Here is a 27,135-nt window from a genome sequence, read left to right on the forward strand (position 1 = left end):
AATAACTATGATACTTATTTGTGATTGAAAATATTACTTCATACTTGGAAACAAATTTCTAGACAACTTCAAAATGGGAGGTAGGAGATTTGTTGAGAATAAGTGAAAATTTGTTAAAAATCTTAACATTTTCTGCAAAATGATATTAACACTCATTACCTCCAGCTATGATATAAAAACATTTAAACATATAACTTAACGAGATAGTTGTAACCTCTAGAAGAATATAAATAGAATGTGTAATTTTTAAAAAATCACATGCTAAGAATAAACTTAAGAAAATTCAACCTAACAAAAGGAGGGAAAGGGATTAATCTTAAAATAGAAATATGCTTATAAAATTAGATGGTAGGAATAAGGCCAAACACAGTATCAATAAAAATAAAAGTGAACAGATTAAATTCTGTAAAATTTAAAGTTCTTTAATATTGTTATTAATTATTATTAAAATCTTTAAAAAGACAGAGGCTTTCAGAGTAGCTGGAAAAAACTCAAGCTGAGATTTAAAAGAGATGTATCTACAAATCAAAATGATGCAGAAAATAAAAGGGTGACAGATGGCTGACTAGGAAGCCAGAAGAAGTCTGGGTCCCTTAAGACTTTTTTGAGGCACTGTGCCACTCCAGATTTCTTGCTACAGGAGAAAAATAATCCCCTTATTAGTTTAACCACTGAGGTCAGTTTTCCATTAATATAGTAAAACACAATTCCTAGCTGACATGTAAAATGATTGAGAAAGTTGTATCAGTAAATTCTTATATAAAAGAGATTTCCAACAACATTAATATCAAACATGGTTAAATTCAAGGTGAAAAGCATTAAAGGGAACACGGAGGGACATTTTATCATATTGACAAAAGTTACAATCCATTAAGAAGGATGCTTTTAAAAATACAGATTCAAAACTAAATTTATACCTATACACATACACTGTACAATTACAGAACTAACAGGAAGGAGAAGTAGACAAAGCTATAATCATAAAGACAGACGTTCATACATCGCTTTCAGAAATGAGCATTTATCATGAGAATATTTTGTTTAATTTTATTCCAATAGACTGGAAAATCTAGATGTCATGCATGATCCCCTAGAAAAATATAAGTTACCAAAAGTAATTGAAGAAAAAATAGAACACCTGAATAGAGGATTAATTTGAGAAGAACTGAAAAGGTTGTAGACAATCCATTCCTCATCCGTTCGCATCTCTCCCACTGGGTCCTGCTATTCAACCCCTAGGAAGCCACTAGCTCTAAACGGTTTTCCATGTGAAGTGTTCTTACCCTTCGCAAAACAGACAATGTACTATAGTATGTAAGCTACTGTATGTATGAGTAAAAGGTTAGCAACAGGGCCTTGGAAAATAATCTTGTAGTCCAACTTCTGACAGTATTGTTTTTTTTGGAAACTACAGAGTTAAGGTAAACGTGGACTGTTTTGACTGCCTTGTGTGCTCTGGAACCCCAGCTCTGTGGGCTTGTTCCTTAATGAGGCGGCTGAGAGTTGATGTGTAGGTCTTGGTAGGAAACTGAGGCTGTGGCTTCTCTGGGTGAAGGGCAGCCACACAGTTTCTGGTGCTCATCTTCGGCAGCCATACACAACCAGTGTTGGTGAGGGAAGCAAAAGAAACTGTATTGGGGTATCTGCTGAGCCTCCTGATAAGATAAAGATGCTGGTCGTGCTGTATTTCCCGCCCTGTATTCTTTCATAAAGCTAGGTACACACAGAACTGGATTAAAGCCTACTGCATTGTGTGAGTCTGGTTGTTAATTTGAACCCATAACCATCTTGTACTGGAGAATCAGGTCATAAAAACAATACATAATTGCCAACGTATTCCAAGGGGTTAGCATAACACTGGTACATCTCTAAGTGATATATTTTTACACACTTGGGAGAATATTACAAAAATCACTGAAAAGTAAATTACGGAACACATCTTATAAAATAGATTATTGAGAGATAAAAATTGTATAGACAGAAGTAATTTATCTATTATAATAAATTATAAAATCTAGATAATAAATCAATATGCAGGTTTTTACTACTTAATTTGTGTTAATCTGAAGCAAAGTGTAGCTAACGTTTTTACTAGGGTGAGGAATGGGAAAAGGCATGGTTTCCCTTTGGTGAAAGCAGGGGTGTACATAACAAACCCTAGAGTTGGGCTTTTTTAGGTACTCTATAGTTTTGTTTCTATTGTCAACGGTATCTTTTTCTTTTTTAAACATTATGTCTCCTAACAATTTCTTGTGGTACACAGAAATGAAATAAAAAAAAAATGTGATCTCCAGTAATTTCTCCCATTATTTCATAATTTTTCTATAGATTGCTTTGAGATCTTCCAGTGTAGGTAACAACCTCTACTGTTAATAATGACATTTTCTTCTATTCCTTTTCAATTCTTATACTTTTAAGTTACTTTTATTAGTTTACCATGCTGATTTAGACCTGCATTAAATGCTGCTTAGAATTGGTGATAGCAGTCATTTCTGTCTTGTTTCTGATTTTACAGAGCACGGTTGTAACGTTTCCCATTAATAATGATGTTTGCATCTTAACAGCTTCAAAGGCATCCAGAAGACAATGCGATAATTTTCTTCAATGTGTTGAGAAGAATTTAGCTGTCAGTCAAGAACTATATCCTGAGCAAAATTATCTTTCATGAACAAGGTTAAAATGCAGACATGTAAGAGAAACAAAACTGATTTATTTTTTTTTTTGTGAGGAAGATCAGTCCTGTGCTAACATCTGCCAATCCTCCTCTTTTTTTTGCTGAGGAAGACTGGCCCTGGGCTAACATACATGCCCATCTTCCTCCACTTTATATGCGAGGCCGCCACAGCATGGCTTGCCAAGTGGTGTGTCGGTGCACACCCAAGATCCAAACTAGCGACCCTCGGACCGCTGCAGCAGAGCATGTGCACTTAACCACTTGCGCCAGCAGGCCGGCCCTGAGAAACAAAAGTGATTTTATCACTAAAGATCCTCATTATAGGAACTTCCAGAGCCCTGAGTTCAGAAAGAAGGGAAAATAAAACAGTAAGCGTATGTTAATTCATGCAAACACTGGCTGTAGAAACAAATAATCATACTGTCTAATTTGTGAGGTTAAAACATGAAAATAGAACTAAAGTCTTAGACCACAATAATATAGAATGTAGAATAGGGACACATGAAATTAAAGCATTCTATTATATTATTTGGGAGTAAGGTAAAGTCACTGACTTTAGACCTTGTTAATTTGAAAATGTATATCACAATTTCTAAAGAAGGACTTAAAAGATATAGCATATAACTGTCATTCTAGTTAAAATAAAAAAATAGAATTAATCTGAACAAAATAAAGAGACGAAAACTAAAGAAACTGAAAAAATAGGGCAAATAAAAAGACAAAACTAAATGGCTGAAATTGTCCAAACTTATGAACTAGATTCTCAACTAAGAGGCAAATTTTCTCAGACTAGATTTTAAAAAATCAGCTTTATACAGTTTTTATAAGAAGTAAATGGATAGAAAAGGATATACTAGATAAAATATTTTAACAAAGGCTTGTATAGTTTATCACTATCAGACAAAATACTCATAATAAAATCTGTGTAGACATATCCATATCAGACAAAATAAACTTGAAAGCAAAAAGCAATCCTAGAGATAAAGAGAGACATTGCATAATGATAAAAGCTTAATCAGGGAGACATAAGGATTTTGTTCTTTTACTTGCTTAGTAACACAACCTCGACATGTATGAAGCCAAAAATTGATAAAATTATAGGGAGAAATTGACAAATTTACCATCACATAGTGAGCTTTTTTTGGTGAGGAAGATTGGCCCTGAGCTAACATCCATTGCCAATCTTCCTCTTTTTGCTTGAGGAAGATCAGTCCTGAGCTAACATCTGTACCAATCTTCCTCTATTTTGTATATGGTCGCTACCATAGCAAGGCTTCATGGGTGGTATAAGTCCATGCCCAGCATCCAAACCTCAAACCTGGGCGACCGAAGTGGAGCTTGCCGAACTTAACCACTATGCCATGGGGCTGGCCCCCATAGTGCATTTTTTGAAAATCATTTTTCTCATTAACTGATTGACCAGCGTTTTCAAAAATCAGAAAGAATGTGGAAGATTTAAAAAAATACAACCTGCACTCAAAAACTGGAGAATATACTATCTTATCATGCAAACTTGGAGCATTTATAGAAACTGACCACATATTAAACATAATAAACATTAAATAAAGCAGGTCTCAACAAATTTCATAGCAACAGTATTCTATAAAACACGTTACCTGACCACTATATCTATAAATTGTAACAAAAATGTAACTCACCAAACGTTTAAAATTAAAACTTACGTTTCTATGTAACCCATGGGCCAAATAAGAAAGCATGATGGAAATTAGAAATGAAAGATAATAAAAATACTATCAATCAGATACTTTATGGTGCTGCTCAGGTATTTAGAAAGAGATTTTGCTGTAAATGCTTGTAAAGCAACAAACAAAAAACAACTCAAAATCCTGAGATAAGCTTCTAATTTAAGAAGTTAGATGAAGAACATCAGAATAATCCAAATGAACTAAAAGAGAGGAAATAATAAAGATAATAAAAATGAGAACATAATTAAGTGAAATAAAAAAGGAGAAAGGATCAAAGCCAAAAATTGATTTTTTAAAAATATTAACAAAATTGGTAAACTTTTGGCAAGATTGATTAGAAAAATATAGAGAAACCACAGATTTAAAATGTCAGGAATTAAAAGGACTACGGATAGATGTAACACATTAAAAAAGCAGGAAACTATCGTAATCAACTTTATGCCAATAACTTTGAAAACAGGTGAAATGGTCAAATTCCTAGAAGAATATAAATTATCAAACCTACTTCAAAAATAAATAGAAAACCCAAAGAGTCTAATAACTATGACAGAAATTGAATCAATAATTAAACATCTTCCTGGGTCCAGATGTTTTTATCTGTAAGTTTTACAAAATGCCAAAAGAACATATATCTTAGTCTTGCACAAACTCTTTCAGAAAATCAAAAAATAGAAATAAAAAGAGAGAACGTTCCCCAGTTAATTTATGAGGCTAATATAATCTCAATACTAAAGCCAGAGAAGAACATTTAAAGAAGAGAAAATTACAGCTGACTCTTGCCCATGAATACAGACACAAATATTCTAAACAATATATTAGCAAACCAAATGCAGCAATTTATAAAGAAGACACCAGAAGGAACAAATTGGATTTTCACAGGAATACAAAGTTGAACACTAAAATATCTATTAATAAAATTTATCACTTTAACAGATTAAAGAAAAAAATATGAACAACTAAATTGATGCAGAAAAATCATTTGATACAATTTAACAGTCATTTATGGTTAAGAACCCATAGCAAACTAGTAACAGGAGGAATTTTTTAACCTAATAAGGAGTATCTGCATAAATCCTATTGCAAAAAAACTCCATACTTAATAGTTGAATATTCCAAACCTGGAACAAGACAAGGATGCTCTCTCAAAATTATATCGGAAGTCCTAGTCAGCAAATAAGACCAGAAAAGAAATTAAAAGTATAATTATTGGCAATGAAAAACAAAACAAAGAAAAATACAGCTCAAGATACTAGCTTAATATCTGGAGGCATCTATTATGTGCCTTAATTTGAAAAATCATTTATGACTTTAAGATGTGTGTGTTCTTGTGTGTGTGTGTCTGTACATGTACACAACCTGTTTCCCCAATTATTCTGTATGTCCATTCTCTATATCTTTCTGTATCCTTTGGGACTAAAACAATGCTACACCAATAACAAATCCTGAATATACATTAACCAGTATTGAAAAAATAATGAAATGTCCTCGTTATTAATGAGAAGAGAGAGCAAAGTTTTAAGATAGCAAGGAAATAACTAAGGAGCTGGGAAGAAAAAAACCCACTGATTCCTAAAGGTCTCAGTTTGCTGGGAACATGACTGCATATGTCACTCAGTCGCCCTACTTTAATCTGTTTCCTTTAATCTGTTAAAGTCCTTAGACCAAGTGGACTTACCCAAACCAGCACGCAGAATGCCACGTTTTGTAGTTCCTACTTGAAATTTTTCAGAGGCTGTTTTACTGGAGTCTAAATGAATCAAATGTAATTTAATAATATCCCTACTGGACTCAACGGGGCCAGGAATGATGTCCGTCTTCTTCAGTGGTGTAGTTTCAACACCTACCACAGTGCCTGGCACAGCAGACATTCAACTTGGTGAGCTGAGTTGAATCTATAGTACTATACAAGTGTTTTCATCGCGTTGAACCACTGAGCTTAAGCTAAGGAAGCAAAAACTAAGTAACTAACAAGCTAACTAAACTAAGATAACTAACTAAACTAAGCTGGTTACCTGAATCCAACATTGGAGTGAAGAGCAACATTCCAATATTCACAATGCAGACGTTGTAAATTCATTGGATTATGAAAGACTAAGAGTAAAGAGTTGTCTTGGGTGTGGTAGTAAGAATCAATACATCTGTATTGCTGACTGGCTTCTTGAAGAACCTGAAAATCAAAATAATCGCATTGGTGTATCTCTTTCTCCCAAGAGAAGGGTCTCCTACTAGGGCATTTCTCTGCTCCCTTCTTTTCCTCCCCTTATCTCCACACTGTTAGTCAAGGTGAGAGCATAAATAGCAAATATTTTCTGGAGCATTTCAGCAACTCTTATAGAAAAACAAACACTAGGTTCCCGGCATAGAGGCATTTGCTGAAGTGTTTTTTAATAAGGCTGGGAGGTAATAATTAAGTCAAGCGGTTATTTATTTAACATTTTCCATGCCTTCACATAGATCATCTCATTTTATCATCATTAAAAACCTCAGATAAATAGGTATAATTATTTTTCCCATTTCAAAATATTAAAATCCTTGTATTTCAGTGTAAATTGGGGCTGAGAGAGGATAAGAGACTTGTACAAGAACACAGATTTCCTAAGTTCCGATGCCAGGGCTCATACCAGCCTTTCTACTCTAAATGTCACCATTTGGCACTCCACGGAGTGCTCTCCACTACATCACGCTGCAGTATAGAGGAACGAGGTGAGTGCTCTCTCTGATACATATCGTTTCTACAGGACTTCTAACCCTGGCCTTTTCCAAAACATTCCACCCTCTGCATGCACTGCAATTGCAGCCACCAATAGAGGGGCACAGTAGGCACCTTGTTGTCCTATTTCCTTTTTACTGCCAATCAACATAAGAAAATATGTCCACAGGACAATAAATTAGACAGCTGTGGGTTTTTGTTTTTGTTTTTGTTTTCAATATCAATCTGGTGTAGGCAGCTTTCAGTTGTCTACCGTCTGGATGATCTGAAGGCATGGAATTGCATATCATGTTGCCAACGGACTGCTTTACTTTTGCTTTCCATTTTACACTGGTAGTATAACCAAAATAATACATTTACTTCCCCAGTCTAGTCCCCTGTATGAGTGTCTTTATGGAGTGGCATTTAAACTCTTACATCTGTTCCCTGAAAGCCATTACAAAAAACACACATGGTGAAAATTCTTGCATTTAAGAATTTTTTTCTATGTAGGGCACTATCCATCACTTTACTCTTTCTGAAAGGCAAATTCCTTTCAGATTTTAAATCTGAAAACAAATATGTTTATTTCTGATGAGCATGTATCCTTCCTTCAGTTAGAGAGCTCTTCAATCTTTGTGTTTTCACATTCACTTTGGCTGCTAGGACATATAACACCAAGTTTCTCAGAGCTACAGTTGCTCTCAATGTTGGACAAGTTTTCATATAATATCTTTGTTCTCCTTTTTTACTACTTGGTTTTTACCTTCTCCTTTTTTTGCTACCTAGGCTTTTACCAATAATACCTATTGGTATTAATATTGTTGGTCTCATTAACTAATTGGTTAATTCTTTCATTAAAAATGAACACCTACTATGTGCCAGGCACTGTGTAGGTTGTCGGAAAACAACATTGAACAAGATAGATAAGGTTTTCCTCTAAAATTTGATTGAGACTTTTATAGATCATTCTGGAGTTCAGAGAGGTGTTCTAAGAAGATAACATTGATGGAGCATTGATGTGTAGAGAATGGATTGGAGTAGGGCAAGAGTAGAAGCATGGTGAGGATTAGGAGGATATTCCAGTAGAACGGGAGGATGGTAGTTGGATTCAAGTAGCAACAGAGGAGATGGTGAAGAGCTTGAAGATATATTTTGAAGCACACCCCTCAAAACTTGTTGATGGATCAGGCATGAGGACAAAGGAAAGGCTGAAATAAAGGATGACTCTTGGCTTTTTGGCTTTATAGTGACATTTTCTGACATGCATGAGGGGAGAAACATGTTTAGGAGAGAAAATTACGAGCTTCACGTGAGACACTAAATTTGAGATGCCTATCAGAAAGTCAAGCAGAATTTGGAGTTAGGTATACCAGTGTGGAGCTCAAGGGAGAGATCATTTGGAAGATAAAAATTTAGGAGTCGTCAGCATCAGGTAGTATATAACAGATGAACTCATTAAAAGAGAGTGTTTACAGAGGAGAGGAGATGGTTCAGGGCTGAGCCTTGAGGCACTTCAATATTCAGATGTTGGGCGGAGGAGAAGTATTCAACAAAATTCCAAATGGAGCATTAGGGAAGAATATAGTACGGTGTCCTGGAAGCCGAGAGTGGAGAGTGTTTCACAGGGAAGTGATCAACTGTGTGTTGCTGTTAAAAGGCCAAGGTAGGGCCGGCCCCGTGGCTTGGCGGTTGGGTGCGCCCGCTCCGCTACTGGCGGCCTGGGTTCGGATCCGAGCGCACACCGACACACCGCTTGTCTGGCCACTCTGGGGCCGCGTCCCACATACAGCAACTAGAAGGATGTGCAGCTGTGACATACAACTATCTACTGTGGCTTTGGGGGGAAAATAAATAAATAAAATTATAAAAGGCCAAGGTAGATGAATAAAGCTAAGTGTACCTTAGATTTGGCAGGACAATTATCAGTGACCTTGAAAAGTGCAGCTTCGTAGAATGGTGAGGACGGAGCCAAATCGAGATAAAATAAAGTCTGAAATGAGCTTCCAGTTGAAGACGGAAGATTAAACACATGCACTCCCTAACACTTCACTAAAAGAACAGTTAAATTATTAGTTTTTAATATCACAAAGTTGAAGACCACAGGAGAGGAGACAAAGGCAACAACATTTTAGAAGCCAGAAAGCAGAAAGATAAGTGGTAACTGACTTAGCAGAACATAGAAAGCCAAATTCTAGGATTAATTTTAGGAGAGACCAGAAGCAATCCTATTGGTCCGCAGAAACGCAGAAAGGCTCAGGGAATGGCAGTACCAGGTACCTCTGAATGTGGGGGTGAACGCGGCATTGAAAATAGAGCGATTAGTTGAAAGTATTTTTAAGAAGCTGTTAGGGCCCCCGGAACCCCTCCACAACTCCGAGCAGCCAGGTGGCTGCCATCTCCCATCTCAGCAGAAGAAGGTAGGATTATTACCTACAGAAGGTGACCCAGTGGATTCTAAGAAGAGATACTCTAGGCACTGCTGAGGGAGAGCTATAGTACGGAAAAAAAGGGAATTGTGTAAAAGTCTAAATCAGCATTGTCCGATAAAAATATAAGGTGAGCCACAAATGTGAGCCACATGTGTAATTTTAAATTTTATAGCAGCCAGATTTAAAAAATAAAAAGAAATAGGTAAAATTAATTTTAACAATATAGTTATTTAACCCAATATGTCAAAAATATTATCATTTCAATATGTAATCAATATAAAAATTGTTAATGAAATATATCACCTTTTTTTCACACTAAGTCATTAAAATCTGGTGTGCATTGCACTTATATAGCTACGTATATGGTGCATAGCATACTTATACACATCTCAATTTGGACAAGCTACATTGCGAGTACCAAGAAGCTACATGTGACTAGCGGCTACCACACTGGACAATGAAGATCTAGAGATTGAATGGTAAGAAGTCCAACCTCCTTCCCCTCATCACTCAGCTCCCCAGACCTTGACAGGAAAGTTACAGCTTTCAGACAGGAGATTAGATAGTTTTCCTGGAGAATCTAAACGGCCCAAGAGTACAGACCTAATATACCAACACTGAGAGGTCTCCCAAGGAAATCACTCAGCCAACTCATTCAACAATGAAGCTCAGTTATTGACAACTCCCCATCACCCCAACCTCATACAGCACTTCCTATCATATTTTTAGGATCTCATTATTAATATGAGCAAAGAAGTAAATATCATTAGATATTATTCTCTAATATGAAAAATGGAGACCAAAAAAAAAAAAAATCAAGCCAAAAAAAACAACTTAAGGAAAAAGAGACAACGCAGGGAAAAGACACTAAGACTTCAAAGGACTCTAATATCCTCATAGAGATAAGAGAAGATATGGTATCTGGGAATGTGAACAGGATGCTATAAAAAAGATAATTTGAAATTATAAATAGAACTTTAGGAAATTAATATGATGGTAACAGAAATAGAAGGCTCAATAGAAGAATTGGATGAAAGTTGAGCCATATTTCCAGAACAAAAAGACAAAGTGTTGGACACAGGAGGGAAAAGATAAGGAAACTGGAAGTTCAGTCCAGGAAATCCAACACCAGAATAACAGGAGTTCAAGTTCCAAGAAGAAAGAACAGAGAAAACGGAGGAGAGAAGATTGTCAAAGAAATAATTGTAGAACATTTCCCAGAATAGAAAGACAGGAGTTTCTGGATTGTACTGGGCTCACCAGAACAATACCAGGAAACAGAACCACACCAAGGCACGTCAACGGGAAATCCACAATGTTGTAGCAATGTGAAGAGCTTAAAATCTTCCAGAGAGAAGGAAAAAACAGACTCAAACAACTGATCAGGAAGCAGAATTTCATTGCTGTTTCTCAAGGACAATTCAGGAAGCTAGAAGACTATTGAGGAATGTCTTCAAAATTTTGAGGGAGGGGCTGGCCCCGGTGACACAGTGGTTAAGTTCACACACTCCGCCTGAGGGGCCTGGGGATCGCAGGCTCAGGTCCCGGGTATGGACTTAACGCACTGCTTATCAAGCCATGCTGTGGCAGGTGTCCCACATATAAAACAGAGGAAGATGGGCACAGATATTAATTAGCTCAGGGCCAAGCTTCTTCAGGAAAAAGAGGATTGGCAACAGAGGTTAGCTCAGGGCTAGTCTTCCTCACCAAAATAAAAATTTTGAGGAAAAATGCTTTTTAACTTAGCATTTTATATAAAGCTAAACTGTCAGTCAAACGTAAGGGGAGAATTAAGATATTTTCAAACATCCAATGCCTCAAAAATTTACCTGACATATATCTTAATTCAGGAAGCTAATGAAAGAGATGGTCCCCTACAAATAGAGAGTAACCCAAGAGAGAAGACGACCCGGGTTCAGGAAACAGAGTATTTAACTGGAAAGAGAAGGCAAAGGATGTGGCCAGGATGATAGTAAGGGAGATCCCAGGAGCACAGCTGTGCAGCAGGCTTAGAGGGCAAGCAGGAGTTCAGAGCATATGGGAGAGAGATCGCTGAGATAATAAAATTGATAGAATACCTGTTAGGTTTGAATGTATTAAGAGGAGATTTACTCTTTGGTAGAGAGTTTGGGGATGAGTAATGATAAAGGCATAGTAAACTAAACAGATGAAAAAAATGGGAAAATGAACTCCAGGGAAGACAAAAACAGTGTTAAAAAAGGAAATGTAATCCTCTAATACTACACAGTTCAGCTGTGAATAACATTTATATAATTGAAATGAAGTAAACATTGAATACTGATCTAACTAAAAATTATGATATAGTTAACAGTGCCAGAGAATGGCAAGAAGACGTGGTAGTGTGAGTGTGGGAGTGTATGAGTGAGTGTGTATGTGCATACATGTGTGTTTTAGATGAGGGCAGGCAGAGCTATTTTCTTAAGAGAGAGTCAATTGATAAAGATGCTCAAAACTAAAACTAAACAAAATATACTGGTTATTTAGAGATAACTGAGTTAAGTAACAAAAGAAACAGGTAAATGCCTTGAAGATTTTTACCGCTGGGAATTTAGGCGTGGGAGTGGGAGGGAGTTGCTATTTTTCATAAGACTTTATAGAACTTTCTGGTTTTAAAAATATGTAGATGTAAAACTTTGATAAAAGTAAAATTGAAATTAAGAGGATAAAACAAAAAAGAGTACAGGTTTTTGCAGAAAATGTAAACGCAACAAAAGGAGTTAGTTTTAGGATTACTTGATATTTTGTGTAGTGGTTAAGAGCACAAGCCTGAGGCCAGATTTCTTGGGTTCATATCCTGCTTCTCTCACTTACCAGGTATGTGACCTTGGACAAAAGTTACTATTGGTCAAAGTGCCTCAGTTTCCTATTTAAATAGCGTCTACTTCATAGGATGATTGCAAGGATTAAATGAGCTAATGACACATATTGATCATTGCCTAGCATGTGGTAAGTGCTCAATAAATGTTAGCTATCACAGGTTCCATTGGCCTGTTAATTGCATCAGAACCTATTTTGATATGCGGTGAAAATTGAATAGAACTGACAGGCAATATGGGAAAAAATGAAGTTGTTTCCCAATAATGCCGGACTTTTGTGTTTTTTTAGAAAATATGTGCAGCAGTCATGCACATTTCTTTTTTTCTTAAAAGATTTTATAAAAACATCCTTTTGGGAAGTGTATTTTAAACTATTTTGGAGATACCCTGGGCATGCATAGCTCAATCTGGGAATAAACTCGTTTTATAGCTGAAGTAAATGGGAATATTGATCTGAACTAGATCTGAGAGAGTGACCTAGAGGGGAACTGTTCTAAATCACACCGCGACTCTCCAGACCTATCCGACCGTCTCCTGGAGACTCACACTCCATTAATACCTGAAGCATAACTTTTGGTTTAAAATGCTCAGTAAAACTCCAGTCCATTAGGCTGCGTTGCTGCGTTTTCTTTATGTCCTCTAACTCTGCTTCCACAGTCATCTTCTTGGATTTCTAAAAAATCATAGGAATACAATTTCAGCTTTAATTTGTTTAAGTCCAAATGGAGCCCTCTTGGACTCCATCAATGAGGCAGCATGCACTCCATCTAATTGGGGAAATCTGCATATGTATAAATCCATATGGCAACATTTTAGGAGGACTGCTGCCAGAAAGAGTATGCCTTTGACTTTTTTTTTTATGGGCAACATAATCTAAATATTTTTATTGTTAGGTTATACTCTTCTGAGTCCTGTTAGCAATTATAGGCAGGTTTTCTGAACTCACTTCAAGACAGCGTTAGTTCTACATGGCTGTATGGTGAGCAGGTGTTTGTGAGGTTGCCAAGCCACACTGTCTAGAGAGGAGCGTGGAGCTTGGAAGTTTTGCTTAAGCCGGCTAGTGAAATTAACTCCTTTCTCTCCAGCTGGGGCTGGTCTGGGATGTCTGAATGATCCCTCTCCTCTAGCATCAGCATTCTCCTCCTAAGGATCTCCTTTCAATTATTTATTTATTTAGGGTTTCTCACTCTGGGTCACGATTTTCTGAGATCATCTTGCTTGTATCTACACTATTAGGGAAATCATTCCTTACCTTTTCAAGAGGATCAGCCTTTGTGACTGCTTCATCTTTGATCTCACTGCTCGTGGTCTGCTCTGTAAATCAAAGACACCAACATCCAGTTGTGTTGGGCCTTTGTTCTTCCTTTGTCAGCCCTGTGCTTTTTTGTTACCCATATGATCTACGTTTCTGTGCTGAAAAGGTAATTCCTGAAAGGCATGTTTCATGCCTCCCAAAACGTGTTTGTGTCAATAATTCTAAATCAGTGTCTACCTAGGAAAGTCACACTAAACCCTTTGAAAAGAACCCCGCTTCCTAGACGATACGTTCCTAAATCCCATCAGATATGCTGCCTTCAGGCTGTATCGCTCACGTCTAATAACTGACCTTTACCTTTGCAAGTTGCAAATATTTGCTGATTAAACCATATCAACTGTTTGCCTCATCATGCTGGCAACAATCACAAAGCCTTTTCAAACTTCTGTGGGTCCTATTTTGTGGGTGACAGAGTAGGTCAGAGACAGGGGATGTGTGGAAAAGAGAACTACCAGATAAATACACCTCCTGTTAGAAAATGATACTATTTCACATCCTGCAGAGCTCTTCTTCCATTCATTAATCATTCATTAATTTAAAAACCATTTCATGAGCATCTGCAGATTTATAGATGGAGTTTAACAAAAGTTAGTTAAATGAATAAATGAATAAATGAGTGGGTCCACAGCACCATATCATGGACCAATGTGAGTCATGCACACTAGCTCTCCTTGTGATCAAAGAGTATACTTATATGTTGATTGGGATAGAGATATCATCTTTGGCTATAGAGCAAGCAGCCATATGAAGGGACAGAGAGGGAACAGATTCATGCTGTTGATTTCTGCATCACATGCTTTAGTAATTCCTAGAGTTAATAAATGTTACATAGCAAAAAGAGTTCCACGATAAATACGTTTAACATGCATAAACAAACGTCTTTACTGTGAATGTCTCAGAATTTGTAATATGCTCTTGATTGTGAATCTCTAATAAAGAAATGGATAAAGTATATAGCTATTCCAAATTTGACCAGAGAAATAGAGTGGGGGATGAATCTTGTGGTAACATATTTGTGATGCTGCTGAATAACTGAGTCAACCTGACTTTTTATCACCCTTGAACAATAGCACATTAATCCCTACAAAGTCATGTATGAAACTCTCCAAACACATCTTCTTCATTCTCCCTTGTTCCTTCCACTCCAGACTCACTGGCCTGCTTTCTGGGTCTTGAAGTTTTTGCACTTGCTTTTCTCCTTGTCTGGCATGCTTTGCTTTTAGATATTCACCTGTTTCAAACCCTTACTTCATTCCTATTGTTGCTCAAATGTCACCTCCTCAAGGGCCTCTTGCCTCTTACCTTGCTTTATTTTTAATCATAGCATTTATCAGTGCCTGATAATACTTATGTGTTCATGTCTGTCTCTCCATCTTGAATGTGGATTCCTAGAGAATAAGACCTTTATCTTATCTTCTCTAACTGTACACTGAGCACCCAGCACACAGTAGAAATTCAGTAAATATATTTTTTTGACTGAGTGAGGGAAATCTACATCATATATTGAAACTGGAAATGTATATAGGGCCATATAGAGAGAGTGGAAATGTGGAAGAAACCTTACAACAAAAGCTTATTTGGAGGTAAGCAAAAGATTTAACTTTTCATTCTGTGGCAAAGAGAACCACATCCGGGCTTCTAGAGGGAGTACTTAATTATGCATGCCAAGGATAAGCCAATGTTTTTCTTTCTTTTAGGAACATAGCTACTTACATTTTCGCTACTAGTTCCATCTTGCCTTGGGCTAGTGAAGGTGACAGCATGAATGTTCCATTTCGATTTAGAGAAATACTATAAAGTCAATTCAGTTCAGTATTTATATAAATACTTCTATTCAAGAGAAAACTCAGGCCAACTATAACTCTAAATAGACCATGATGTCCCACGTGTCCTTGAAGCAATTGATATGAAATCTGTGGAATAAAAATTATTCTATTCTGTGGTCTGCCAGATTTCCGGGAGATTCGATATTCCCTCCTGTGTCCAAGGATCCAGGAGAAAAAGTCTCCAGTTTAGAAAATATGTTCTTAAAAAATCGTGCATCAGTTATTTCGTTGAAGGAAAGAACATTCTAAAACTAATCTGCACTGTTTATTTAATAGTAGAGTAAAAATCATTTTTTCTTTCTTTCTGATTTTTGCTTTCAACCGCATAATCCTTTGACAGTGTGATTCAGTAGTTTTTGACACATCTGGAAATGGATGCGTTCTCATCCCTTTGAAAAACAGCTTTCCTAATCTGTTTTACTTTAGAGATAACAAGATCCCTCTGCAAAGCAGTTACTTTATTAAAAAAACACCCAACAAGCATAAAGGGCACATCTAAACCTATAGCCTCACGGTTATCAACTCTCAGGTTTTTCATAAATATCCAATAGGCCCTGTCAAGTTCAAAAACAGTCTCAGATGGGAATCCAGTGTTTGGTTAAGAAAAGCACAAATATTCAGCCCTTCATGTCCAGAAACAGGCTTTTATATGAATTTGATGCTAAGATGGCTGTGCAGGAAATACATGAACAATTTCTGCTTTGTGTAAAGAGATTTAAAGTGGCTGCTTTAGAAACATGATTCAGAGTTAGGGGAAAAATGCAAGATCAACAACAACAACAACAAAAAATTCCCTTACACACAACAGCCACAGCAAGGCACCAAGGCTCAGCTGCCCTCGTACATTCAAATGTAACAGTTCCTTGATGTGGGCCAACATACACCATGTAGAATCTCTTACAGGTCATGGGTTCAGCTCTTAAGATTGCTCAGCCTCTAGGATACACTATCCATTATAGCATTTTCAGCCCTGACTATTTAGGGAGTTGCTGTAGTCATGTTTCCACCAGGATCCAGAATGGCAATTTATGGTTTGACCACCAGGTGGCAAAAGTTGCCTGAGGAAAACTATACACCAACTGCTGTAAAGAAAAAACACAAGACAAAACAAAAAACAAAGAAAAAACCTCAGGCCTTATATCTCTCCTGGCTTATTCTGGCTCCATATTAACGCAAAGTGACTTCTTTGTCATATGTTTATATTCCCGCAGGATGCACTAATGCCATAACATCCCAGCTTAACTTATTTGGCTTAAATTTTTGTGAGCTAGGCTATTAGGTAGGGACATTTAGAACAGAGAAATAGGGAATTGACCCTATTGGGAAGGAAGGAAGGAAGACCCAAAGGCAACAAAATCAGGATAAGTATCAGCAAGAAGAAGAGACTATGAATATGGCTAAACCATTAGATGCATCACAAGGAACTTCTGGAACTGAGTAAGCCACGAGACACAGTGGGGGAAGCATTGGTTTGGAGTTAGATAGCCCTCTGTTGGAATCCTGACTTCCTACGTGTATGTGGTTGAACAAGTTACTTAACCTTTCTGAATCTTCGTTTCCTCGTCTTTAGAAGTAGGATAATAGTATCTTCCTCATAGGCTTGATGTTTATGTAAGGTATTAGTTAACATATGTAAAATATCTTCACATTGTGCTTGGAATATAGTAGGGAAATATTAAATAAATGTTATCTCTTTCTCTCTCCTCTGTTCCCCTCATCTTCACTTATCTGCTCTAATAGGCAAGCAGATTTTCCCTAATTACACTCTATCAGTGACTTCCTCTTCTACCCTCATCTAGATAAATGAAAATGGTAAGATGACAATTCAGTCAACACTGACTTAACACTTGTTCCCTTGTGGCACTGACCACTTTTTTTAATGCTTTTAAAAATTTTGAAATATAGCACATACAGAAAAGTGCATAGAACATAAATTCTTGATATAAGAAATAATGATAAAGAAAAGTCCCAGCACTCCAGATATCTTATGTGTGTCCTTTCATAACCACAACTTCCTTATTAAACTTTCATATTAATCCTGATTTTTTTGTGTGTGTTATTTTGAGTTTTCTCCATACACAATATTTACAAATAATAAGTTTTGTTTCTTCCTTTTCAAGCCTTATACTGTTATCTCTTTTTCTTGTCTTACCGAGTTGGCTAGCATCTCCAGTGTAATATTGAATACAAGTGTTAATAGTGGATAGCCTCCTGATCTCAAGGGAAATCTTTCAACTTTTCATCTTGATATATAATGTTTGTTGTAATAGCAATTTAAAATATAACCTTTTAAGGTAGAGGGATTTTCCTTCTATTGCTAGTTTGCTAAGACTTTTTTTTCAAAAATTGCTATAGATTTAAGTGCTTTTTCTGCATCTATTGAGACAATTGTATCATATTTTTCTCATTAATGTGTTAATTGATAAATTATATTGATTTTTACAATATGTTTTTTCTTCTATTCCTGTTACGAGAACAACTTTTTGTCATGTATATTATCATTTTGTATATTGCTAGATCAGTTTGCTTATGTTTTATTCAGAATTTTTCATCTATGTTCATGAAAGAGTTTGATGTATAATTTTCTTTTGTTATACTATCCTTCATAAAATGCATAGGGGAGGGTACCCCTTTTTTCATTTCCTGAAATAATTTTTGTTAAGATTAGAATTATTTCATTTTTGAGTGTTTGTTATCACCAGTCAATGAGATCATTTGGGTTTGGCATGTCCTATTTGATAAGATTTTTAAATTACTGATTTAATTTATTTAAATGGTTACAGGACTATTCAGGTTTTCTATTTCTCTTGAGTCATTGTTAGTAAGTTATACTTTTCCAGTAATATTCTCATTTCATTTTTAGATCTGGTGGAATAAGTTGTTTATATCCTGTTACTGTTTTTTAAATATCTGCAGGATTGGAGGAAAGTCTGTTTCTTTATTCCTGATGATTTTTATTCCTGATATGGTTTTATTCCTAATACACTTATTCATGCTTCTCTTTTCTGTGATCAGCCTTTTATAAAATATTTATCAATTTTAAAAGTCTTTTCAAAGAACCAAACTTTTGTATTATTTGTTCTGCCTTATTGCAGCTATATTTTTTATGTTGTTGATTTACTCTTATTTTTATTTTCTTCCTCTTAATTTATTTGGATTTATTCATTCATCTTTATCTAACTACTTGAGGTTGATGTTTAGCTAATTAATTTTTAGTTTTCTTTTAAAAAATGTATTCATTTAAAGCTGTAAACTTCTGAATATCTCTTGCTTTAAATACAAATTTTGATGTTTTGTATTTTCATTTATATTCAGTCTGAAATATTTTCTAATTTCTATTGTGCTTCTTCTTTGACCTAGCTGTTATATAGAAGTGTATTTCTTAGTTTTGAAAATTTGGGGTTTTCTCATTATCTTTTTGTAATTGATATCTACCGTAATTTCACTGTGGTATGAGAACATACTCTGTAGTTTTGATCCTGTGAAAATTTGTTGAGACTTGTTTTATGGTCCAGTATATGGTTAGTATTTTTAAAATAAACATACTTATGACGTCTAAGAAGCTATAGTATTACGGAAGCTTTAAAACAGGCATAGAAATAATTGTAATAAGTAGTAGGAAATGATAACTAATGCCATAAAAGAAGTGTAGGTTAATTATCACCATGGGAACAGTAAGGGAGGCATTTTCAGATGGAGATATCTAACAAAGCTTCATGGAGGTGCCACTGAAACCTAATCATAATCAAAAAGAGATCTCTAGGTGGAGGGTATTGTGGAGGAAAGGCACAGAGATTGAAAAGAGCAGGCTGTGTAGAGGAAATAGGGCCTAATTCTGTTTGGCTAGAGCATGGGATGAGCAGACAAAAGGGAAAAGTGGAAAGGGTTTTGGAAAAGTAATTTGGTACCACTGGAGAAGCATGTAAAGTAGGCCAAGGAGTCAGGTTTGATTTTGCAGGTGGTAGGGAGCCATTGAAGGGTATAAGCAGGGAAATAACAGAGTTGTATTTTAAGTAATTAATCTGACAGCTGTGTGTAGGATAGTGCCATAAAAATTTAGCCTAATATTCTTCTATGCTTCTATACCTCCTAATAGAACAATATTTATGATGCTGTATTCTAGAATGAGAGTAATTATCTGTGCTACAAGGAGGAGAGGAAGGGAATTGATGTTCATTTAGCATTGATTTTGTACTAAAGCTCTGTACTGGGAAGCTCATTATGTTATTGCAGGTCATTTTTCATAACTTTTGCATTAATCACAATAACTTTGTGAAATACTAATGATGCAAGTTTTAATTACATTCACTGTACTACATTTACTAGGGTAAGAATGGACTAAGGGGCCTTAGGATAACAAGGGTTGAAATAAGCAGAACTTACTGAATACCAAAATTCAGTAACAAAGTTTAATTAACCAAATAATTTAGATATGAAACAATTTTTCCATTGAAATAGGGAGGCATTTAAATTTAAATAATGCCTTATTTAAATTTGAACTTGGCAAATTCTTGAATCATTTTTTTGCTTTATACATCCTATAATAGCGTCTATACACACACACGCACACACACATTTTCTTACCCAAAGGCTCAGATTCGAACTGAGTCTTCAAGCTGGTCTCCTGCTCTGACAACTTGCTATCATCAGGGTTTAAGAGTTTTTTATTATTCGAGTCAGAATTCTTCATATTGTTAGCATCAGCCTGACTTGGATCTGAAGGTTCTTTATTGCTCTCATCATCTTGCACAGACAGTGGCAAATTCTGATCCACAAATAAAATTCTGTCTTTGGTTTCAATATCTAGTCAGTGTAAAGAGGATCCATGAGATACAATACTAGAAAAATAAAGAATCAGAAGATGCAAGAACGCCTTTTGCTCCCTCCATGCGGTGTACCTGTTTCTTGTTTGACCTCTTGGGTATTCATATTCATTTTCGTGATGTGTTGTTGCCTTATCTGTTTAGCAAATCTGGCAGGGTTGTCCCACGGTATGTTGAACGTCTCAGAATCTGTCCCGTACATCATCCTAGAAGGCTTTAGTTTCCCTTGTTCATCAACCTCAGAGAGTTTCAGGCTCTCAAACGTAAACACTTTGAAGGCTCGTTCTACTTCATTCCAGCTCAAGACTTCTGTAAGAAAGCAGGACCAGTGCTGATAGGAATGGTCTTACTACCACATTATAGGTCAGACAGTGGGGAACCAGGGGTCTGTCCAGCGGAATGACAAGGGAGTCATGCCACGATGGGTGTTGACCTGACTTTAACATGCGCTCCACAATTCTGCAACAAGTATCAAAGGTACCTAATAATAAGAAACCTGAACAATCAAGATATAATTTATCAAGATAATGCTCTCAAACTGCTTCATAGCTTAATCAATATTAGGTGTCCAGATTAATTCACATGGACTTTCCAGGGTATCATATTGGTTGAGTATGTTTAGAACTTATTATTAAGCAAAAGCACCTTTTGCTGCTATTGTAATTTAAAACAGAAAAATTATTCAGTTGTGTCTAACATAGGCTGTTATATTCAGTAAGTTTTCCTATTCATTCAGGCTCAGAAAAGGCCTCTTTCTACCAATGAACTGCTGCTGTACTTTCCATAATTTCACTTCAAAGGTTATCAGCCTTCAATGGACTCTATTCATTTGTATATTTATTCTTTTATAGCATTTATTCATCTGTTCACTGACTCACTCACTCGCTCACTCACTCGTTTTTGTTTTCCATATATTAGGCCTTATAATAGGTGCCTGAAATTCAAAGAAAAGATTTGGTTCTTGCACTTTAGAAGTTCAAGGTAGAGGAGTGGGCGATAGGCGTTAAATAATCATGGAATTCAATGAGGAAAAATGAAATGATTGTGGTAGATCAATGATTCAGAGGTCATCTCTACTTTCTCTCCACCAGAGATGAGGGCAGCAGGAGGGTTTGATTTGGAAAAAACATAGAGAAATTCAGAAGAGAGAGAGCGAAGAGGTAAAAATTACAGAATTAAGGAAAGTTTGCTCATTCATTTATTTCACAAATATTTTTTGAGCACCTACTAGTTGTTGGTGACTATAATAAAAGCTGGGACTACACCAGTGAACAATGCAGTGAACTCTTGATCTTATGGAGTATCCACTCTATTGATTGGAAACAGAGAGTAAACAGATAAGTGTACACTATATCAGAGATGATAAGAAGAATAAAGCTAGGTGAGGGGATAAAAAGTAATAATGGTTGAGAAGGGGCTTCTATTTTATATAAGGTAGCCAGAGAAAAACCCTCTGAACAATTAAGCAAAAATGTGAAAGAAATGGGAGAGCAAGCCATATGGAGATCTGGGAGAAAAGTGATCAAGGCAGGGGAAATAGCAAGCGCAAAGATCCTGAGGCAGGGGTATGATTGACACGTTTAAGGAATCACAGTGAGGTCAATGAAGATAGAATGGACTGAAACAATGAGAGCTTGATAGGTGATGAGCTCAAAAAGTGGGTGGAAGAACAGTTTAGATTTTACTCTGAGTGAAATGGGTGACTACTAGAGGATTTTGAACTGAGAAGGCACGTGATTTGACTAATATTCTAGAAGGGCCATTCCAGTTATTGTGCAATGAAAAGTCTATAGGTGAAAAGGTGAGAGCCTGTAGACCAATTGAAAGCTACTGAAATAGGCCGAGTGAGAAGTGATGGTGGACTGGGCTGGGACGGTAGTGAGGGATGTGGTGGGATTGGTCGTGGTGCAGTAAGAAAAAGAATAGGAATCAGCAATGACTCCAAGGTTTTGGTAGAAAATAGTTGCCATTTACTGAAATAAGGAGGATGGTGAATGGACAAATTTCGGGAAAATCAAGAGTCTGGTTTTGGACCTGTTAAGTATGAGGTACCGAGGGAGAAAAGAGGAAGGAGAGCTAGGGGGAGCAAGGATTTGGGAGGGCCATGTAAGAGGAATATGTGGGAAGCTTCAGTGGTGGCAACAGAAACAAGAATCCTGTGCTGTATATCGAACTGAGGTGGAGAGAGAATGGAACCACATCAGAAGGCAGAAGGAGAAGTCAAGAGTGGCAGGATATAGGCAAAGGACAGATGTTCTCAGGAACATCGGGAGGAGGGTAGTTATGTAAACAACAGATGTGACATACCCAGGCCCAGTAGGCTGTACCCTGCATTTCCACGTGGTGATGGCATGACAGTATTAAAATTTTGGCTTTTTCTAATACTAAGCCTACTTAAAATGAAAAAAAAAATCAAGATAAAAATATTTCCTAATTTGCTTAGAGTTAGCAATGAAATGAGAAGGAACAATCTGCACCTGTTTTTCTCTTTTCTAGGTCAAATGCTTTCTTGTCAAATAAAGTTGTCTGTGTAATTTCATATTCCTTCTTATAAGTAGGAAGGTATGTGTGTATTGTCTGAAGTGGACATAGGATTTGTTTTAGGAAATTATTGTCTGTATCATACCATCCCAGTGAACTCTGCAATGAGAAGCTGATTTTAGATACTCTTAATGACCCCTCTTCCCACTGTCTTCAGCGAACATAAAATGGCCATTGTTGTGAGAGGAAGTTAACTTGAATCAACACACTCTCAGCACAACACTGACAGGGGGCGCTCTAATCTATCCTCTTAACTAGGATAGGGATTACCACATCATCTCCAATGATGTCAATGAGGGAAGGTTGAGTGAGGAGAAGGAGGGAAGAAAGGGATTATTCTTGTGGAAACACAGTGGAAAGAAAACCCAGGGCATCAATTGAAGAAGGTTATGCATCATAGCTATCACACTATTGCTGATGACATTATTTTTCAAGATAAGAAAATAGTAGGCAATCAAAATACCCACTTCACCCTCTGAAAGGTCTTTCAATAACCAAAATACTTTTTGCAAATAGGGGTGTGATCTTAAGAGGCACATGTGACCATAAATGAATGAGTTTAAGCTAAGACAAAGCAATGTACTCACCATTTGTACAAAAGTGCATGAGCTCATGAATTGTAGCTAGACGTTTAGTGCTGTTCCATGGTGGGGGCAGAGGGAATTCAAGGAATTCCCACAGTGGCAACTTGGACTGCATCTCCTGCTCAATTTGAACTGGGTCAAAATTCTTTTGGTCCTGATGAAAAAGAGCAACATGACAGAAGACATTAAAGTAAGCTGTCAAGGGCCTTATGCATATGGAGAAGGCAAAACATGATACCTTTGCTTTCATTATTTGGGAACAGGGGAAATCAAAGGTAATTGGGGAAGACAAACTGTTGGTATTTTGCTGAAGGTCAAAAAAAGCTAGTTCTCACTTTGCCAGAGGTCCTGGTGCACAGAAATGACAAATTCTTCATTCACGGTGACAAACTGCCAAAGTCTCATATATATTCATCTCTCTCTTCTGAGATTCTTTTCTGGCCTCCACTAGTTTTTAATATTAGCAGATATTTAAAGCAAATAACTATAAGGTTTTAATGTAAATTTGGTGTAGTCACAATCAATTTGTTAACTGGACCTCATAATTAGGCAAGTGTTCTTTGCTGATGTAATTTCTCTCTTATCCATCTCCATTTTCTGAGATCTCACTTTGCAAGCAGGTATCCATTTTGTACATTACTTTGCATTAGCATTGGTAAAGCTATCTAATTAAGATTTCTTCAACTGAATAATTACAAATGGGCTTTCTTGCATCAGTTATACTCCGAGTAACCCAGTTACTATTACCTTTAGTGCGTACTTCTTGTGGGCATGTGCATCATGATAGTTCAGTAGGAGAGGGCCTTTGGGCACTGCTTTGTTTTTGTTTTCTTCTTCAGATAAAAATATTTCATGGAGATTCTATTTAAATTGAAATAATATTGATTTAAAGAGAGAACTCATACTTTTTCCAAGCATGCATACTCTTTGGATATCTCATGCCATCTGACCTTTTTCTCCTTCTCCGTGAGGCAGAGAGAGGGCAGGATGGACACAATGTGAGCTGCGATTCTGTGGTCCAATCCATCTGCTCTGGGAGGTGGCTCCACCAGACTGGGTGGGACAAGGTCTTCTTCAGTTGCCACAACCTGTTGACACAAAGAGTTGGGAGGGTCGGTTTAATGGTCAGCTTTTTACTGATATTCACATATTTCCACTGCTTTTAGTAAAAACAAGGCAGTTTCCACCAATACAGTACAGTGATGGCACAAAGTGGCAGTGTAATTACCAGTGATTACCAAAATAAAAGGAAAATGTTTGCAATCCATGCATTAAAGTAGATATAATTTTGATACATGTATTAGAATAGATAGCACAAAATACAGATAGTAAATAAGAAAATTTACTATGGTAGAAATAAAAATAACAATATAATATAACTTTTTCTTAATGATTTACTCTTTCTCTTTTATAAGTGCTTTTTTTTTTTTAATTTTTTTCCCCCAAAGCCCCAGTAGATAGTTGTATGTCATAGATGCACATCCTTCTAGCTGCTGTACATGGGACTCGACCTCAGCATGGCTGGAGAAGCGGTACGTTGGTACGCGTCCGGAATCCAAACCCGGGCCGCCAGCAGCGGAGCGCACGGACTCAACCACCAAGCCACAGGGCCAGCCCTACTCTTTCTCTTAAAGCACTCGAAACTGTGCTCACCTTGGATATAATAAATATGTATTGAGTGCCTACCACATGCCATGCACTGTGTATGGGCATCTTCATGGACATTATCTCATTTAAGCCTCACAGCAATATTGTGGAGTAGGTACTATTTTCTATTTTACAGAGGAAGAAACTAGGGTGAATGAAGTTAGGTGACTGGCTCAAGCTGTAGGCTACTGACTGGGAAGAACAGGGGTTCAGGTCAAGTCCTCATTCTTTCTTTGAGATAGAACAGCTATAGATGGTGAGATCAGTAAAAGGTAATAGTCTCTTTCTATGGGGAAAATGAGGTCTATAAAGATTAAATGCCTTGCTCAATTTTACATGGTAAACAAAAGAAGTTGAAATATAATCAAGACAGCACCTAATTTACAGTTTTTCTCTTCACCTTAAATCTCATAATCATCCTCTGTTATTTCACATCCCTCTACAGGGTTTCTCAAAATCTGCCTCATCTCTGAAATGTTAAACTCTAACATCCCACCCTGTAAAGTCCCATCCTATTCCTCTTATATTTCAATTTTTTAATCCCTTTATTATTAAGCATTCATTCAACCAACATGTATCTATTATTGGGTGCCTTCTATATGTCAGGCACTGAGCTCATCAACTGTCCCCTTTGGTGTCTGGACTATAGTAGATGGTTAATAAATGTTTGTTGCTTCAAGTTGAGTTGAATAAAATAAGAAAGACTAAGATAAATAAAATAATGATACTGCAAGCTCTATAGAGCTGTTAAGCTTTTACAAATTTATCGATATAATGAAACTATTGGTCTTCCAAAACGCTTATGGGGTAATTAAAGGCAAATATAAGCGTGCTTACCTAATTGGGTAGAAAACATAAAAATGTATACTGGAGGTAACAGAGATGATAGAGTCTGAAAAGGACTTTAAAGTAAACAACTTAATATTCTGAAAGAAAAAGTAATGCGTTACATACAGGAGATAAGAACCATAATAGTTATAAAAACAAATTAGAGAATTTATAAATTAAAAACGTTATTGTTGAAACAAAACTTCAGTAGCAGACTGGACTCCACCGCAGAATGAATTAGTTGGAAGTGAAGCTGGAATTCTCAAATGCATAAAATGGAAAGAAAATTTAAAAGACAAGGAGGAAAATCAGAAATTCCAACATCCATCTAATGAAAATTAGGGTAAATCCATAGAAGAAATAATATCTGAAGACATACTTTAACTCAACAAATGCATATTGAGTGTCTACTGTGGGTTAGGTGTGGTTATTGTGTGCTGAGCACACAGCAATGAACCTGACCAGATTAAGTCCCTGCTTGCCCAAGGCTTACATTCTGGGGAAAGAAGGAAGGTGAGACACAAACTAAATAAATATATTTTAAAAATACCAGTTGTTGTTAAGAAAATAAAACAAGGTGACGCAGTAGAGAGCACTCTGTTGTTATGTGCCTTCTTTAGATCAGGTGGTCAGAGAAAGCCTATCAAAGGAATGCCACTTCCACTGGGGACTGGATGACAAGGAGTATCCACCAGGCAGACATGTGAGAGCAAAACTTTCTAGAAAGAGAAGTTGTAGTAAAAAGCTAAGGTAGTGGGGCAGGTCCAGTGGCACAGCAGTTGAGTTCATGTGCTCCATTTCAGCTGCCCGGGGTTCACAGGTTCGGATCCCAGGCACGGACTTATGCACTGCTTGTCAAGCCTTGCTGTGGCAGTGTCCCATATAAAGTAGAGGAAGATGGGCACAGATGTTAGCACAGGGACAATCTTCCTCAGCAAAAAAGAGGAGGATTGGCAACAGATGCTAGTTCAGGGCTAGTCTTCCTTAAAAAAAGAAAAAAAAAAGCTAAGGTAGAATTAAGTAGTGTATTTGAGGAAAAACCAGAAAGCCTATGTAGATGATGACTAATAAGCATGCGTGTGTGTGTTTGGTGTGTGTCAGGTGGGGGGCAGGAGATGAGATGACAGATACAGCCCAGAACTGTATTTTTAGGGTCTTTATGGACCAGTATAAGGAATTTTGGGTTTACTCAGAATATGATCAGAAACCAGATGATAATCATGAGACCATTAA

General features: G+C 36.7%; 1 protein-coding gene across 1 annotated transcript in view; it reads right to left on the reverse strand.

The window, feature by feature from the left end:
- SPAG17 (sperm associated antigen 17) overlaps nucleotides 1-27,135 on the reverse strand; it is a 194,160-nt gene that overhangs the window by 81,606 nt on the left and 85,419 nt on the right. Inside the window, exons 11-18 of the mRNA XM_058538916.1 lie at nucleotides 24,378-24,515; nucleotides 24,175-24,288; nucleotides 23,431-23,581; nucleotides 20,378-20,611; nucleotides 20,064-20,282; nucleotides 13,591-13,652; nucleotides 12,898-13,011; nucleotides 6,393-6,547 (exon numbers count right to left, since the gene is read on the reverse strand). Coding sequence (XP_058394899.1) covers nucleotides 6,393-6,547; nucleotides 12,898-13,011; nucleotides 13,591-13,652; nucleotides 20,064-20,282; nucleotides 20,378-20,611; nucleotides 23,431-23,581; nucleotides 24,175-24,288; nucleotides 24,378-24,515 — 1,187 coding nt within the window. The remainder of the gene's footprint in view (nucleotides 1-6,392; nucleotides 6,548-12,897; nucleotides 13,012-13,590; nucleotides 13,653-20,063; nucleotides 20,283-20,377; nucleotides 20,612-23,430; nucleotides 23,582-24,174; nucleotides 24,289-24,377; nucleotides 24,516-27,135) is intronic.

Source organism: Diceros bicornis, chromosome 4, assembly GCF_020826845.1.
Source record: "Diceros bicornis minor isolate mBicDic1 chromosome 4, mDicBic1.mat.cur, whole genome shotgun sequence".
NCBI lineage: Eukaryota > Metazoa > Chordata > Mammalia > Perissodactyla > Rhinocerotidae > Diceros > Diceros bicornis.